Below are 18158 nucleotides of genomic sequence, written 5' to 3' on the forward strand. Positions count from 1 at the left end.
GTACTTTGTCAGACAGAATTTATTGAAGATTTGACAGAAGAATTTTCTTCCAGCAAAGAAAACATGAGGACCAGCAAACAGCATGAAAAACGAGTGAAGAAACACTTTTCTAGAAGTAATACAGTTACATTGTTGTCCAGGTTGGATGGTTTTAGCATAATAAAACACAATATAATTATACATTTTACTTTTAGAGCGGTGTGAAAGAAGTAAGTGACATCTCAGAGACTTCGTAGCACAGAGATGAAAGTCTTCAGCCTACCGACGCCAGGATCACGTCGACGACCGTCTCCTCCCCGCTGCGGACCGTCACCTGCATGGTGACGCCGTCGGCCAGCGCCAGGCGAGCACGAACCAACACGTCATGACCTCCCCGAAACACGCCTAGGGGGAGGAAGAGAGAGCAGTCAGATGCCAATCAAATCACAGCTGACAGAACTTTGACATTAATTTAAAAACCCTTTCTATAAAAGAAAGATTTTAAAAAAAATGTTTTAAATGATTTGTGTGCAATTCCTGAGGTCAATGATCCTCTTATTGCAGTATTGTTAATTAAACTTCATATCATCTTTACAATTTTGAATTCAATTAAATCTGTAGTTATGGCATTTGATGTCCAAAAACCTTTTTAAGTTGCATGAGAGACAGCTTTATCTCATGAAGCAACTTGAACAGAGAAAAGAAAAAACTTTTTTTAAAAGACCAAACAGTAACCAAAACCATCCTGACAGCCGACACCCACCAGCGAGGAAGAGGACATGTGAGTTCTTGTTTTCGGGGACTTTGTCGGAGCGCTCGCATGGCTGCATTCCCAGGAAGCTGATGATGTTACCGACCGCCTCTGTACAAGAAGAGCACGGATGAGTCACGAAACACACGGCCCCAGTTACTGCAGACTGCCAAACACGTTTTATAAATCTCTGGAAGCAGTTATATTTGCAAATGTTAAGTTGCCTCTATTTGAAGAAATAAACCTTTGACTTTTTAAATGTGCATAAATGACTTACCGTCGAGAGTTCGTACAGACGCCAGGGCAAAAGTCTCCTCCTTCTCAAATTCATCTCCTACTTCTTCCCACGCTGCACCGAAGTTCGATTTCAAAACCTTCTGGATGTGGTCTGCAACCGTCACCTCCAGATCCTCCAGCTAAAGAAGAGCAGAGCCGAGGAGGACAAGAAAGACAGACGGACGAAGAGGAGAGCAGTTTAAAAAAATATGATAATTTACATTAATGAAAATGCACAAATTAACACTCCTTGTTTTGATAGTGTGTGCATGTGCTGTGATTACGTACCACATACTCATCATCATAACCGTCATCGTCAGGCTCTCCGGTGTTGGGGTCGCAGTCTTTGACCAAGTACTTCATAGTACAACTAAACGTACAAGACACTGGGGACAGAAAGGACACATCTAAACACAATTTTCTTTAATCTTCTTCTAATAAATCAATACTTTTTCAGTATTTATTTACATTATTTTGTAACTTGCAAGTTAAAATGTAGAAAAAAGTGAAAATTGTATATCGAAAAAAGTCATAGTATCTGTTTCTTTGACTATCCGTCACAGCGCCCACGAGCCCAATAACGTCCCAGTGTTCCTACCAGCGGTGGGGTCGTCTTCAGGCAGGCGGACCAGAGTGTAGCAGGAGCCGGGCTGACTGTAGGGGAGGCTGGTAGCTGGGATGTAGTTTGTCACCTCGTAGGACTCCGATGGCTCCATCTGCACTACGACCTGACACAAACATTCCCATGTTTTAGTTCAACAACTGTCTGAAATTCTGTGTCGTTACTAAATTTTGTGTCGACAGTCCTAATAAAGGAATGACAGAATATCAGAAAAGTACCTTCTGCAGGAGCTGGTCATTCAGGGTGTTTGTGCAGTCGAACTGGAACACCATGTGCGTGGCGAAGGTGTGTTTGATGCAGCGTACCACGTACTCCGTCTCAGCTTCCGTTAACTGCACCTGTTCAGAAGACTTGAAGAGCGGCCCGAGACCCTGGAACTCTGGGATGGCGGCCAGTTGTTCTGTAAAATGGACGAAACGTAGAGAGACATTAAAACAAAAGACAGAGGACGGACAAGACAGTAATTCTCTTCTGATTTATTGAGTATGAAGGTGAGCGTCAGCGTCCAACGGCACGATCTTATGATGACGGACACACAGTTCACAATCTTACCCTGATAAATCTCCTGGCGTGATGGCGTCAACTTATCTGGCAGTTTGCTGGTGGAAACAGGGGTGATATCTGGGAGGGAACAAACACACTAACAATCAGATTTCTGCCTGTAATAGTTTCTCAGTGGAGTACAAAACCCTGGGCAGATTAGTTAATAGCTATGTGGTCGTACCGGTTTTGTGTTCTGTGTTAGAAGTGGTGGCCAGAGGGACACTCTTCATGTCGAAAGGTTTCTCTGTGGGCTCCAAAGTGTACTGGTGGAGGGACTTCTCCAGTCCGGGGATGGAAACAGACAAACCTGAGAGCAACACACAACAGACGAGACGTTAACATTTCAGACCTGCTGAGTGCTGCTCTGTGAGCTGCTCTCTTAGTACGCATGGTTAGTACATTATGACAGCAGCAACTATGAACCGCGTGTGTACCGTTGAAGATATAGGCAGCATTCAGAGCCTTCTGCTTCTGCTGTAGCACGTTCATGTAGAAAGTAGCTCTGTCACGCACTTCATCATCACTGTCCATCATGCACCTGTGAGAACAAACACACATGTTACAGTCAGACTATATCACATTTGACCAATGTTTTCTTTCTATTTTATACATGTAAGATGAAATGTCAGGGTAGAGAGTTACACAAGAACAAGTGAAAGTGAACGAGTACCTCTGCATGAGAACAAGGACGCTCGGCAGCAGATCGTCATTCTGAGCTCCAAATTTAGCCAAAGCGCTGACTGCGGCTGAGAATGGAAGAAGAAACAAATGTTTCAACTGGTTATAAAATGCCAGGAAAATAATGTGAATATTAATAAACAAGATGTCTCAAATGTGCGGCCTTGGACATTAGAAATCCGCCGCTGGAGTCATCACAATTAAACTCCGCTTCGTCTCACCTGCACGAACGGCCTCGCTCTCCAGCACCACTCGGTTGAAGATGAAGCGGATGTACTTGGAGGGCTGCGGCGTGCGCGGGCCCTCCTTGCCCAGTAGGTGCAGGATCTTTGTGGCCAGCACCGTGTGCTCGCAGTCCTCGATGAACTCGCACAAGTGGGCCAAGCCCGTCTCTTTGCTCTCTGGGTTCTCCTCAATGATGCTGATGATGCAGTCCACGATGGCCCGCTTGTACTCGAAACCACCCTGCAGAGAGCGGAGACGTGTTCACTGAGAGTCCCAAACACAACATTCAATGTAGGCCTTAAATGATTAATAGGACTTCAACCACACACAAGCTGTGGACTAAACTTTTCTAAGCCACACAGTAGGATGGTGGATATATTTTCAGATTATAGTCTTATTTATATTTAGCTAAAAACTATTTTTGTTGGGCAATAAACTTTGTGACAATGCTTCAACACTTTATCATCTGTTATAAAACACGTCACACTTGGGTTTCCTTCTTTTAACATGTCAGTACCAGATTTAAGTCGTTTGAATACTAAATATTTTGTAAAACATATAGAAAAGCCTGACGGCTCCCAAACGGCTAACTGTGATTACAGCATGTGTCTTTCTGGATAAGGATATCACTGATAAAAGAGGCTTCAAAGACCAAAGTGTAAAGGTCGGTGGTCTGTTAATGATCAACTTACGTCATCCCTGAGCATGTTGGACAAGAAGTTCATCATGACGCTGTGCTTCCTGGGATACTTCTGACACAGAGCGCTGATGGCCTGCACCACCACCACCTGGAATAAACAAGCATCAGGAACGAATTTCAGACAGAGAAAATAGAACTAAAATAACGGGATTAAAAAAGAGACATGTACGGTGAATCTCATATTGGAAAATAACATTTTAAGGTCACAGAAAGACAGCTAAAAAAAAACACCTCTTCACATTTTCAACCTTTTAACAAGTATTGTGCTTAAAAGCCTAAACAACATCCAGATGCAGGACAAGAACACTCTCAACTTTAAATGCTGCCTGGTTCAGTGTCTGACCTTGAACTCGTCAGAGATCTCGGAGACAAACGAGGAGATCTGTTTCATGAGTCGGTCCACGCTGCTCTCACTGCCGGTTTTAAGCAGAGTGGTGATGGCCAGTGTGGCGATGCTGCGGTTGGAGTCGGTGATCAGGTTTTCCAGGTCCAAGTTGCACGCAGTCACAGCTGATGGATGCTTCATGGCCACCTAGTGGACATGAAGACAATGTCAAAGTAGTTAAATTAGTGTAACTGTTTTTAAGACAGATGAATAATAAAGTCAGTCAGGTCTTATGTATCTACTTGAGAAGTCAAAAAGGACCTACTACCACTTTTCTACTGCCTTCACATGTGTAATTTCTGAGCCATATGACTTTTGACAAATTAAAGTGATTTCTGACCATGCTAAAAAATAAAAAAACATGTGCAGGACAGATGAGAGAGTGAAGCTGTACCTTGTTGAGGGTCCTGACTGCAGCATATCTCAAGGCGGCTTTGGGAGAGCTGCAGAAGAGCTGCAGCACTGCAGGAAGACAAATACATTCACAATGAGACGCATCAACACATCCTTCTATTCTCAGTCAACGACACAGGTAGAAATACATTTTAAAAAATGTAATGAGGAGAGCGTGACCTACTGACCAGAGACAGCAGGGGCCAGCTCCCGAGCCGTACAGTTGGGCATATGGACAATGGCAGAGGCAGCCTCATACACCACCATCTCGTTTTTGTTCCTCAGGCAGCTCTCAATGAAGTCGAACAAGGGGCTGTCGTGACTGAGAACATAAAGTCAGGAAACAACAATGTAAAAAAACAATCCACGCTGTTTTCACGTATTAACATCCCTGTGTTAAGCAATACCTTAGACGACAACAGATAATTCAGTGGGGAATCAGCTCTACAATGCTAGTACCCCGATGTCCTTGCGTGTCTCTACTAGAGCATCAAGAGGTCTACTCACCCTGCCTCCGTCTCGTCCAGCAGTTTGCTGGCGATCCTGATGAGCATGCAGTAGGCAAAGGGAGACTTGAGACCAGACTTGGTGAACTTGTTGAGCATCTTGGTGACCGCAAGACGGTCATTCTTCCTAAGGTGATACAACAGGCCCAGGGCATGGTACTGGAATACAGGACACACACAAGAAAAAGGCAATTCAATTTAACTGCTCAATGTTTTAAACACTTCAGTGTAATCGAAACTAACGGGCAAATTTTTTTCCCTCTACACAATCACAATAGATGATTAAAAATAACCTGAATTCACATGTCCTTATGCACGTCTATATTACCCACCTGGACCATGACGTTGTCACTGGAAGCCGCCTCTTGGGCTTCATTCACCCAACGCTTCACCACATCGTAGCTCATCTTCACCATGTGCTGAACACGCACAAAGACAAAGGATTAACCACCAACAATGATACGGTATACTTAGAAAAATACTATACTGTGCCTTGTGTGTATGGCTTTTTCTCAACATAAAAAAACAATAACCATAATATGAAACTGTAAAATGTTTTTACCAGTGAGGAGACAAGGGCTGAGCTGGAGACACTGGGCACCTTGTCAACAATAGCCTGTTTCATGTATCTCTCAATGGCCTGCAGCATTGTTGTCTGTGGAAAAGACAAGGACAACATAACAAATAATTAATTATAATTAAATACATTCATGATATGTTTTTTATTGCATGAGATGACATGGTGAAAGAAGAAATAGGGGGACATGAAAAGGAAAAAAATAAGGCTAAAGGGGCACTCACATCTGTAATCCTGCAGAGGGCTCTGATAGCGGGTCCTCGGTAAACATCTTCCTTCCCAGTCATGTCTTTGGTCAAGCTGTAAAATACCACACAATGAGTTAAAGACTTGTTAGAGGCATTTAAACAGATATAAAACCACATTTACAAAGATGTGTTCTCCACAACAGTAAAATTGAATAAGACCATGAGAGAATGGTGTGTATACTTAATAGCAACTGCATTACAACAAATTAACTACTGTTGACAAACTGTTCCTGAGGACATTACGCTCACACACAAGAAAAGACACTTCCTGGGAGAGTTTTAATCATTGCATACAGGTGATGGTCAAAGTGATTTAACATCATGGTACAAACCTGCTAGTGACAATAATGACATCCTCGGAGATGTTGGCCATCTCTTTAATGGTCAGGTAACACATCCTTCTCAGGGTTTGCTGAGTGAAAAATAAAGAGTATACATTTACTGAAGTTATATTTGATTACACAAACTGATGATATTCCACTTGAGCTAAAATGTAATCTAAACTTTAAAACATCAACTTACATCATTGGACTGAAAGAGCCTAGTCATCGCAAAGAAAGCCTCCGTGGCCTCTGTGGTCCCAAAATGCTCTCCCTAAATAAACAAAAACACGCGAGTGAGGGGGACACAATCGTGTCATTAATAAGCTACTTCGCATATTTTGTCTAACAAGATTGTACCTGGTTGAGGAGGTAGATGATCTTGGTGAGAATATGGAGGCATCGTCTCGGGTTGATGGGGGTCTCATTGAAGATGCGCGCCTGTGAACAAGAAGGGACACATCATGCCACTGGTTAGGACATAGTTTGTTTTGCTGATACTCGTTGCCATCTGTATGTTTTAAAACAATATATCAAGTGCAGACTTTACCTCCTGCAGCACGGCACTCTTCTCCAGATGCTGGAACGGGTTCGACCCACTTCCTAAATGTCAAAACAGTAGAATCAGATGTCTGTGCAGCTAACGCTTAAACCCTTGTGTTACTTTACTGAACGATATTCAAAAGCTAAGCAACACGTGTAAACTTGAAGGTAGATCTCATCTAAAGCAAAGCACCACTGCAGAACGATTCATCCCTCTGTACTTTAAGCTCCTGTTCGGAGAGGACTTGTCTTATATCGAGCAAAATGAACATCACAACAGCCAGCTGGCTAGCTTGCGATGCTAACGCTGAGCTCCGCTTGAGCAGCAAGGTGTTAGCTGATATCACCATGACATTAAACACGACCTGTAACATATGCCAATGCAACTGTAAACCGGGTTACATTTGATCTGCATAACCGGTTAAATAAATATAAATTAGCCTGCGAGCCACGATTAAGGAACCGGTATCAACGCAACTTTAGCTAGTCAGCTAGCTAGCTTCCAAAGCGTCCAATATATTGTCATTCCAGAAATTTAATTTTTTCCAAAGGTGTCAATATCTCAAAAACATGAATATCCAATATTACCAGACTCCTCGTCCTTCTTGTCGAACTTTTTAATCATTATGTCGGTGGGAAGCAGACGGTTGAGGACAACTGCTGCTTTTAGCCTTGATCATAAGAGAAGCTACTTCCACGTAACCAAAATGAAAACTCACATCCGGTTAATGCGTCCACGTCAACGGAACAAACGTCAAAACCGTTCCGCGCCACGTCCAGCAGGGGGCGCTGCTGACAAGAAACCAGGAAACATAATGCAGTGCGAACACGATCCGCTATGTTGTTTAAATGAAATGACGTGAAAGGCAAATACACATTAAATGAATCAGGAAAGAATTAATCAGAATTTAGCTTACTTCAGTGTTTCTTTCCCTTTGTTTTTTTGTTTTGTTTTTTGTTTGCAGTGCTGGGGCAATAAGCCATGTAAAAATGAAAGAAATGCATGATTTTTATTGTTGTTTATATCAATGAATGTTTGATTTTTGTGTTTCCAAACAAATTTGGTATTTGGACGGTATTGACATTTTATTATGAATACATAACATGCACTTACATGTATTCACCAGATCACCAGAGTGATCTGTAAGATGCACACCTGCAGAACTGACTCACAACCTGATGTGTTTTTAGGTCAAATGGCCACAAGATGTCGACATGGCAGTGTGTCTCGTCTCAAACAGAGGAACTACACGAGCAGAGGTTTAGAGGCAGCAATAAAAAAAAAACTTCACATCGACTGACAGTTGTTAGTAACGTTGATATTTTAGATATTTAAGTTGTGTGGTAGTTTAATCATCATCAAAAACAAATAACATGGACAATTACGACTATATATATATATATATATATATATATATATATATATATATATGATGTATATAAAAAAAAGGCAATTGCTGTCAGTATTTACATCTGCTTTATTTGCGGAAAAATAATCCTTTATTTTGAGTATAAAAATAACAGACATCTGATGAACACATATATTCTCATGCACTTGCGTTTCCATTTATCAGGATGTGGTAGTTAGTTTGTACAGTATTTGAGACTGTCGATGTTTCACACTGGAATCTGGAATCATTATAGGCTCCCATGTGAACCTCTGAACAGCAAACTTCTTAATAGATAAATACATTAAGCAGCATTGCTCTTTTTGTTTTGTCCATTATTTAAAATGGGAAATTCTAAGGGCATCTTGACAGTAAAAATTGAAAAGTCTGTGAGCTTTAAAACCTTCTTTTCACATTTGAAAGAAATCTGCCAAAGGTTGAGACAATTTCACCTGTTAATGCAAATTATGTTTCATCTTTTCTTTCTGGAAATGCCATCTTGGTACAAGTAAAATAACTCCTAATTGTTCTTGATCTTATTTCTTGATAGTTAATTCGTTGTTACATCATTACTAACAGTGATTTAAAAAATATATATATTATTCACCACAAATATGGTTTGTACCAAAACTGTAGACTACAACTTCAAACAGTAAAATTAAGAGTAAAGAACTGTCAAAATGTTACAGTTCTACTATATGTTTGCAGCCAAATATTGTATAATTTCTTATCTTAAATTGTCCAAAAACATAAACACAAATTCAGATATCATCATCCAACTTTTAGTCAGAGACTTTCATTAGCTCACATTATTTATTGTCCAGAATGGAGGTTTCCCCAGTGTTAAAAATCAATAAATAAGACTTTCGAAGCAACTCAAACATATTATAAATGCTCCTTTTAACTGTAATGTGAGTGGAAAGAAAACTCTCCCCCTGTGGAAACAAATCAATACCAATAGCCGAATGTACAAGTGGAGAGAAGTCATTCATTACATTTGAGTAACGACGAGGCCAACACTGGTCATGGATGCTCAATCTAAGTTCTCCAACATGTTCACTTTCTGCGTCCGATATGAGCCAGCAGGCGCGCGTTCTCGACCGCCTTGGCTCGCAGGTTTTTGGCCTTAGCGACATCAAAGAGGACGTTCATGATGTTGGTCGGCACGTCAAGGGACAGGGTCAGTTTGCTCCTCCGGTCCCCTTTGCTGCTGTTGCGGAGCATCTGCCCTCTGAGCTTTGTCCGGCTCACGAAGCGGTAGTTTGCGGGATTTGAAGTCCTTTTTTCCCGGCTTGAGTCGGCAGAAGAAGATGAAGAAGAAGAAGTAGAAGAGGAAGAAGAGGAGGAGGAGAGATACTCCGCGGACTGCAGGAGGGACCCCCAGCCGTCCACGTCTCTCCGGACCCCGACTCCCATCTGGTCGTCGCAGACCAGGTCGTCGCGGGTGCGGTAGAGGCGCAGGCACAGACTGGAGGTCGGCGTGCACAGGACCGAGAGCAGCAGCACAGTCTTCAGGGACAAGAGCATGCTGTGTCCTCTGGGACCAGCACAGGGAAAGAGGGACCGGGAAGAAACATGTTCACTTTATGCCATTTGCTAACATCTCAGTGTTCACAAGCTATTTTACTTGAACAGTCCTCGAGCGTAATAATCTAAAAGTAAGTGATATAAAGGGGGTGAAAATAAAGTGGATCTCAAAATAAGGAGTAATCAGTCTTCATATTGCTCTCCCGAATACCAAATATGGTTTAATTTACATTAAAATTGAGCGAAATTGTCTTCATAACACTTATAGTTCTTTTCTCTCATTTTAAAAGAGGGGTTGAGGAAAAACAGGATACAAATAGAGTAATATTTAGTTTCAAGATCGATAGTTCAGAGCAAGTTCAGCTTGTGTGTTAAAAAAAAGTGTTTAAGCCTTTTTACAAGAACATTGAATGTATATTTTGGACCACAAAAAATGGTTTAAAGGCACAAACATGGAAACAATAATTTTCGTCAAACTTACCACTCGTGTCCTACAATAAAGAATACAGTAACAACGGTCACCCAACACGTACGAGGGAAGAAAAAAACAACAAACAGGCAGAAATCCTCTGAAGCTAAAATGTGATAAGAAATCCTAATGAACAGATAATGTGTCCGGAGGTCAGCAGCGCGCACTGTCTGACCAGCAGTGTGTCTTGCTCGTCCATTCCCACTGCTTCATTTAGTAGGAGCCATTAAACTGCAGCCCTACGCCAGCAACAACGTCATCCCGATGACATTTTGAGTTTGCTCGGAAGTATCCCATTGGTTGTGGTGCAGTGATGTAGTGATGAATTAAATATAACAAGTTAGTAAATATGACCTCCCGTCGGTCAGACATCACGACCACAGACACGAAGACCACAGATGGGGGGTCTGTTTTACCCTCACGTGATGGGTTTTACAGCAGTAAACCTCTTATTCACACTTTGCTGGCCAAATAAAGACCTACAAAAATACATGCTTGTCAGTATAAGATTTCTGACAGTTACATTGTTAAGAACCGCGGATTGCTTCAGAACCATGGACAGTTACATCATTCAGAACAATGGAGAGTGACTATTATGATAAGCAATACATTGTTTTTAGAACATTTTCAATATAATGTCAACACTATTCTGTTTCCAACCTCTTCAACCACTAGGGTTCGATGATTTTCTTTAAATACATATTTGGTCAAACGTTTTTATTAGATGCCCATTGTTATGGGTTGATACAACTACTGCATTGATTGGATTTGGCTGCTTTTGGTCCTCTCCTAAAAGTGTATCACTTTTTCACAAGCCATCAAGTCTGCAGTAAATAATACATCTTAAGTCAGTCTATGCCCATGGGCAGCTCAATGTCTAATAAACAATATACAGCCTGCAGTTTTATATGTTGAAAGTAGATAGTAAATGGACCTTAGACTTGCACTTCATATGTAAAAAAGAGAAAGTGCTGTGGAAAATAAAGTACAGTCAATGATCTCAATCAAAACCTGGAACAACCCAAATGTTAATTTATAACTATTAATGACTGATAAAAACACTGGTTAATAAGGTATAAACCATTAGTATAGTCATAAGTTACAGCTTATTAACCTCCCTTTAAATGTGAATAATTAGACCACGGCATCACTTCTTTTACCACCCTTTGTGGTACAATGTTAATAATAAAAGCAAAATGTACTAATCAAGGATATTTTTTGCTGAAATGTAAATCTGTTTATTATGCTTTTTCTTGGCATAACACTCCTGATATTACTCATTCCTTCAGAGCACTTCAAACATGGCATTGAAACAGAAAAGGACCATTGTCCCCTCTTTCAGTATGTGACATGTATAAAAGCTTCAACGTTCAACAAGGCTTTCACAGTATTGTTTGCATACTGTATATAATGAATCTCAAAAGAAAAGTGAAACCTGAAATCCAGAGAACATTGTGTTGTAATTCAAACTTTAAGTGTTCAGCACATGTCATGGGATCCACCTGCAGTGACAGCATTACTGCATGTCAGAACTCATGTGGCAGAGGATCAAACAGTGAAGGGTCAAGCTCTAATGAGCAACTTCATTGGAGGATTAATATGACTGTAAGTCTCCACAGCAGGAGTAATCACGGTCTGTGACACACTGTGCTATAAGATGTCCTCCCACTCGAGTTTGCACTCTGCAATTGATCTTTGAAACAGAATTAATTGCTCCTCTTCAACTTCAATGGAAAATTCCACTTTCAATACTCTGCTGGATTGTGTTCTTGTTCTTCACTTGATTTAGGATATGTTAAGATTTTTTCTTAGCTTCAGTGTGAAGGGTTATTGACCACCAATTGTTTGTTTGGTATTACGTCTTTTTTTTCTAACAAGTAGGATACTTCTTTCTTGGTGGAGCTAAAGTTGTCTGAACCTTTTTCTGAATGGAATTGTTTGCGACAGACAAGTTACAACCTCCCAATCCAAATAGATTAAAATGTGTTATTTTGTAGATTATTGTATTCCATTGCAGGTGCTTCTAGGTGCAGATATTGTGTCTGTGACAAGGCACCCTCTGACCTCTGGATGACTTTTCTGTTCCTTTTGTGCACTATATATGATCACTCATATGCTGTTTTACTATTTCACACACCCCTTTAACATCTTTTTTCTTTGGAACCGAGTGAGATTTTAAGCAGAGGTGTATATATTTTACCTTGACGAAGTATATAAAGATATTTGGAAATGATCTGAAAGCTAAAAATATAAGTGTGCATTACTTTTTGCAGCGTGGCTTCTGTCTTAGGTTTTGACTAGTTGTAGCTGGCAGGGGGTGTGGCTTAGCAAGAACAGCCTGTCACTGAGGACTGCGTAACCACATCTTGCATGAAGCATCTTCGCATGTGGGAGTATATTACAGTGCAGAATCGTGACTAATATACGAGAAAGCCTCTGGAGGCTTGTTGTTAAAAAACTTTGTCAAGAATCTGCCACTTTGAAGTGAATGGAATTTTGGTTTGAAATACAAGTCTATTTTCAGTGAGCTACCTTTTAAGGAATTTACTTCAGTTCAAGAGACCTGGTGATGGAGCTGGTGCAGCATGTTGCACACTAAGATATCCTCTTTTAAAACGTCAACAATGACGCCCTGACAATCCAAGTTGTGTCGTGTATTTTCACATGTCACACTGCCAGAAAAAAAACGTGAATGTGTGCTGCCCCTATATCAACACCCACGCAGGAATCCCCTGCTACCGCTGCGTTGGTCTGATGAGAGAGTCTCTATGTAATCTCACTCACTGGGCTCCTGTTGGTCGCTCATCTGGCTCCCAGCCTGACCCACAACACCCCCTGCCAAAGGAACATATGTAGGGATGAAAGTGGCAGCAGGCCATTAGCTAGGATGCAGGGCAATTGTCAAAACAGAAGAAAGGTGACTGAGTGTGTCAAAGAGAGAGATGAGACGAGCACGACACAGACACATGTAAAAAGATAGATTTAATAGTTCAGTAGCGTTAAACAATTGATCACTTTTGAAACAGTCTGTCAGTCTATTTCAGAAACATGTATAAAAATTACAAAAGTCACATATTGAATTTCAACACAATTTGTCCATAAAAAAAAATCAAGATCTGTTGAAATATATAAATAAATCCAATAAAAAAAACACAAAATGCTAACATTTCAAACAGTTATGTACAACAATGGTCTTCTCAATGTGGGTTGCTAGTTTCCTCTCCAGAGTGCGGTACCTGTGGATGTTTAAATATATTTGTATTACTAGGATTAAAACGAGGCCAGAATTGTGTATCGTTGTAATGGCTACTTGTATTATACAGTATCCTCTCATTCATTCTGTACAACCAAAACCTTTTTACTTTTATTTTTTTGTATGTGTACTTATCTGACAATGTTACAATGTAGGCTATATTTCCTCTGACTGGTTCCCCTACCTCTTCTCTCCATCCCACACCAACTCTGGCACTCTTGTTTTGAGGAGAATTGGTTTCGGTTGCCACCACAGCCCCCGTACACAAACGGCCTGCAACCACCGGAACGAGGGTGGAAGTACCAGAGCAGAACGTATTCTGAACAGGTGCCCTCGGACATCGGCTCCTGGCAGCGGTCTGCTGCAGACATTGCACGCGAGGTGAAAGGTGAAAGGGTTAACAATAACCTACAAACTGAGATGCTGTACATTCACTATTCCCCCCCTTATGTCAGATGTTGGACAAGCTGAAAACATGTAGGAACAATGTTTTAGTGTGTTTGAGGAGTGGGATCACCGACTACATTATTCCTGCATGATCAAGTCTTTCACTCTCTGGAAAAAATATGTATAGAGACCACTTGGTGCCACTAGTGTGCAAAATGGTTAGTACAGCTATGTCTAAATGATATGACAGTACGTCTGGTAAAGACTTTACAAATTAGATGATAAACACCTGCAGTACTGTTGAGGCAAGTGTGTGTGTAGTTTAGTTTAGTAACTGGATTCCCATTAGCTGACGCCTTAGCAGCCGCTAATCTTCCTGGGATCCACAGACAAGACAAAAAGTAATAAATACAAAAATATGCAAGACTTGCTGGATGCCATCACTTTATTGCTATATTTTCACACAATGTTACGTGTGAATCCACATTCTTCAGTACACTTAAAAAGAACCATTTCACTGCAAAAGAAGCACCTAATGAAATCCAGCACCGGCTGTCAAACATTCATGCAAGTTTTACTCTTTTTCTCTTAAACCCTGTGCATTTAATGATTTCCAGCAGCTCATTACTCATAGACTGTGAAACAGAGACAGAGCAAGTAAATGAGATTTAAAACAAAAAAAAGAAGAATCTGTTATCTTGGCCACTCACCAGCAGTGTCTGTTCCAAACACCCCTCTTTTCTTCCTCTGTCCCCACTCTGCAGTTCCTCCCTCAAGAGAATCTGAACATTCAATGACACATTTACAGGTTAGTGGGTTCAGGAACCAAAAATAAACCAGTTTGACTGGATCAACGTTTAATGAATGCCAGTTGTCTTTTGAATCATCTTAAATCCGAATGACCAACAAGTTGTTGAGCTACGTGGAAAATTCATTGTTAGTCTTTGTGAAATATGTATGTACATCTGTAACAATACCGACTTAGTTTGAAGGAATCACATATCACAAGTCACATAACTAGTGTCAAAGGGAGAAATAAAGACTTTAAAAGCCTTTATAGGGCACTCACTGTGATACTTTGTGCAGAAAATGACCACATATGGTTACTTGCATGATAAAGGACTACAAAGTCATTGAAAGAGCTGGATGAAACCAATGTACAGGCACAAGTTTCTCGTACGTTGTTTGCTGTATTGATCTCTTTTCATCTGATTTGATCAAACCACATCACTAATATTGGCCATTACCGTATAAGAGTACATTATTACTGATGCAAAGTTCCCACTAACACAGTAGAAAACCACAGCTGTTACACAAAAGTATGACATATGTAATCATTTAGCTGTGACACACACACGGTCATACTCTATAAATCTGCTGTGGACAACCGAGTACATTAGAAGATGAGGACAGCAGGCATCTGGGGGTTTGGCCCATGGGCTTGGACAGTTACTTGTTTTGGTGTGTAACATGGAAATGATTGTTATTACCAGTGCGGTTGGGTCGGATCGCAGGGTCAGGACTGGTCTTTTCTTCCAGTGTGTCTTCATATTCTTTCACTTCTTTTCCTTCTTCCTCCATTCCTCCTTTATGGAGGTCACGCGGGAGGGATATCACTCCATCACCTGGCTCTTTTTTTTTCTTAATCACTGTTGTTGTTGCATCTGGATCCACAGACTTCACCATGAATTTGTATTCCAACCCTGTATTGATACAAACACGAAACAGACAATCATGAAGATCACATAAGAATGCTGTTTTAAAAATTGGAATATTCAGTGGCAAAGTTTGGGTCCATAAATCAGCCATTCTTCTGAGTCTTTGATCATCAGATTATCATTTCAGGTATTTTATACCGAGGTTTTATTTTCTTTAATTATTATTTTATACTTTACTTCGCGCTTCCTATTGCAGTGTGATGAAAGGGCTTCGTTCAAATAATAAGTATTTAAAAAGCAAACAGGGAAACGCATGTATCTACGATGTCAAAATGTCTTCAGTGAAACAAGTTGACAATACACATAATTGTCCTTTAAGTGTCTTAAAAGTGTGTAGTGGATTCTGAATGGCAGTCTCGTGTTTGTGAATGACTCTACTGTTGCTGGCACCATGGCGTGTGTTCCTCTGAGGGAACATAACAGATGGCAAAACACACACGGGTGCCATGCTGGTGCCACAGGAGCTCCACAACAAACAACCACTCACACACACACACACATTATGTGGCCTGACTAGAACCACGTGGATATTCACACTTGGACAAATGTACAGAAAAGTACAAGCACACATGGAGGGTTCAAAATGTACAAGTGAATAATGTGACGACCCCCCCCCCACCCTACCCACACACACATAAACATCTTACCACACTTGTCAACCACCTCCTGGGTGACTATCTCCATCACATCTTCAGCCTTGACACAGAGAATGACAAGATTCAGCAAGTAAGAAAATCCATTTATCTAACTCTGTATATGTACAGCATACATTTTAAATGTGTGTATTTGTGTTTGTAATTGTAATAAACACATACTGAGAGTCCAGGCTCCCCCTTCTCCCCTTTTCCTCCTTCAACACCCATTGTGCCCTACAGAAAAAAAAAACATTTACAAATGTATGAGTTTAATTATATTTAAAGTTGGAATTGTTTGTACAAAGCATTGTAATTTGAACAAAACCACAAAAAAAGAGTATAGAGTCCCACCATGCTAACAACCAGCATATGCTACCAAGATACATATCACATTCAAGTCATATTGTAGCGTAAATACAAACAGCCGAGTGAGAAAGCATTCATGCAATACTTTTTGATGTCTGCAATATCTTGCACTCAGCAAAAACACAAACTGGTGCAAAAACGGTGCTGGAGGACCGATATATTGATCGATTCAGACACTAACACTTGAACAACAACACTAAAAACAATCTACATAGCCTAGTTTATATCACCTTAATTAATGACAGATAGAAAGGCACAGTCCACCAATTACCCTTTCACACACACACAATGTGTGTTCATGTTAGATACTCACACTCTCTCCTCTTAGTCCTGTAGTCCCATATCCTCCCTTCTCACATGGCTTCGATCTACCCCTTCTGCCCTTGTTCCCCTGTGTGGCAAAAATCAACGTGAAAGTGAAGAGAAAAGACATTGTGAGTGTTAAAACGTTCAAACTAAACCTGCTGCGCATCATGAAAGACAGACCAATTAGCTCCAGCCTCCGTATGTGCTCATTATAAGTTTCCAGCCACTCCCTGACAACACTGAAAGTCTGCTAATTGTAGCTGAAAGGAGCTAATTGAGTAAGATATTACTTGATAGCTGCAGACGGAAATAGACCTCTGCTTACGTGTATGTATGTCTGTGCTGTATCCACTGCTGCATTAAGCAGAGCACATGTCGCTAGTCTCTCTGAACAAGACACAGACATGGTGATGACTGTAATCAAGCTCACCTCATCATCCTGCTCATTGTGGTCTGTCACATTCGCAGTCTCCTCTTGTAACTTGGACTTACAGAAATATACATCTTTGTGAAGTCGTGATCAAGAGAACAGTTTGATAACCTGATATAATGAGGAAATTCATCTATAGTGTAGATAACACGTCCAATGTTTTTCTTTCCTATTTCTTGCATTTTATCATCACAATAAAGCATTATTAATGCCGTTTGAATTAAAATATACAAGTCAGTATCATATTTCCTCAATACACTGAGCGGTACCTTGGGTCCTGTGACCCCTCGGAGTCCTGGAGGTCCTGGTGGTCCGTCATCTCCGTCCCTTCCTGGATTCCCTGGAGAGCCCTTAAACCCTGGAAACCCTGCAAAGCCTGCTTCACCCTACAGAGATTAAAGAGGTGAATTTAGACATGAAGACATATTTTGTGCACAGTGGAAGCTAAAAACACATTTTTTTTTTTTCCTCTGAATTCAACAAAAAAAACAACTGTGACAACCACATAATCAGTAAAGTTAGTTGGATGCTGGGCGGTGATATCGATGTTAATATACTAACCTTATGTCCTTTCTCTCCTGGAGCCCCATCGACACCATTGATGCCTCCCTGTCCCTTATCACCCTGAAGTGATATCCCAAGATGAGCACAGTGAGTTTGTCTACATTTTGGGGAAAAGATAAAGAGAATTGACTGTTTACCTTGCGCCCTATGAGTCCATTCAGCCCAGGTATACCAGGGGTACCGTGGAACCCCATGTCTCCCTGCAAAGACAAAAATATCGAGATTACTGTCAGAATTTATCCACATGACATGAATGTATAACGTGTGACTTTGGTCTGAGATGCTAATTCAGGCCTAACCTTTTCTCCATCCAAGCCTAGACCTCCCGTGCGTCCAGGTAAACCTCTGAAACCCTTTGATAGCAGGTAA

General features: G+C 40.8%; 3 protein-coding genes across 3 annotated transcripts in view; all 3 read right to left on the reverse strand.

The window, feature by feature from the left end:
• Position 1: 1 nt before the first annotated feature.
• On the reverse strand, positions 2 to 7465 carry copg2 (COPI coat complex subunit gamma 2). The gene is made up of 24 exons (XM_068586634.1): positions 7335 to 7465; positions 6754 to 6806; positions 6564 to 6644; positions 6406 to 6477; positions 6216 to 6295; positions 5860 to 5935; positions 5621 to 5713; positions 5391 to 5477; positions 5060 to 5217; positions 4741 to 4874; positions 4554 to 4621; positions 4118 to 4306; positions 3767 to 3862; positions 3071 to 3314; positions 2842 to 2917; positions 2606 to 2709; positions 2353 to 2478; positions 2181 to 2249; positions 1847 to 2028; positions 1605 to 1734; positions 1295 to 1392; positions 1008 to 1146; positions 743 to 841; positions 2 to 384 (listed from the first exon to the last, which is right to left on the reverse strand). Exons 1-24 carry the CDS (start codon positions 7369 to 7371, stop codon positions 254 to 256), a joined length of 2622 nt encoding a protein of 873 aa, XP_068442735.1. The 5' UTR covers positions 7372 to 7465; the 3' UTR covers positions 2 to 253.
• Positions 7466 to 8204: 739 nt separating this feature from the next.
• Positions 8205 to 10317, reverse strand: ucn3l (urocortin 3, like). The gene is made up of 2 exons (XM_068586787.1): positions 10143 to 10317; positions 8205 to 9671 (listed from the first exon to the last, which is right to left on the reverse strand). The coding sequence occupies exon 2, from the start codon at positions 9659 to 9661 to the stop codon at positions 9191 to 9193; it is 471 nt and encodes a 156-aa protein (XP_068442888.1). The 5' UTR covers positions 9662 to 9671; positions 10143 to 10317; the 3' UTR covers positions 8205 to 9190.
• A 2913-nt stretch (positions 10318 to 13230) lies between these two features.
• The window catches only part of col7a1l (collagen type VII alpha 1-like), a 61880-nt gene continuing 56952 nt past the window's right edge, over positions 13231 to 18158 (reverse strand). The window contains exons 96-106 of the mRNA XM_068586200.1: positions 18089 to 18142; positions 17927 to 17989; positions 17787 to 17849; positions 17495 to 17611; positions 16803 to 16880; positions 16304 to 16357; positions 16136 to 16184; positions 15261 to 15473; positions 14481 to 14552; positions 13568 to 13744; positions 13231 to 13366 (exon numbers count right to left, since the gene is read on the reverse strand). Coding sequence (XP_068442301.1) covers positions 13341 to 13366; positions 13568 to 13744; positions 14481 to 14552; positions 15261 to 15473; positions 16136 to 16184; positions 16304 to 16357; positions 16803 to 16880; positions 17495 to 17611; positions 17787 to 17849; positions 17927 to 17989; positions 18089 to 18142 — 966 coding nt within the window. The 3' untranslated portion in view covers positions 13231 to 13340. The remainder of the gene's footprint in view (positions 13367 to 13567; positions 13745 to 14480; positions 14553 to 15260; positions 15474 to 16135; positions 16185 to 16303; positions 16358 to 16802; positions 16881 to 17494; positions 17612 to 17786; positions 17850 to 17926; positions 17990 to 18088; positions 18143 to 18158) is intronic.

This window comes from Clinocottus analis, unplaced genomic scaffold (assembly GCF_023055335.1).
Source record: "Clinocottus analis isolate CAN_PGR_092001 unplaced genomic scaffold, fCliAna1.0.p SCAF_20, whole genome shotgun sequence".
NCBI classification, from domain to species: Eukaryota; Metazoa; Chordata; class Actinopteri; order Perciformes; family Cottidae; genus Clinocottus; species Clinocottus analis.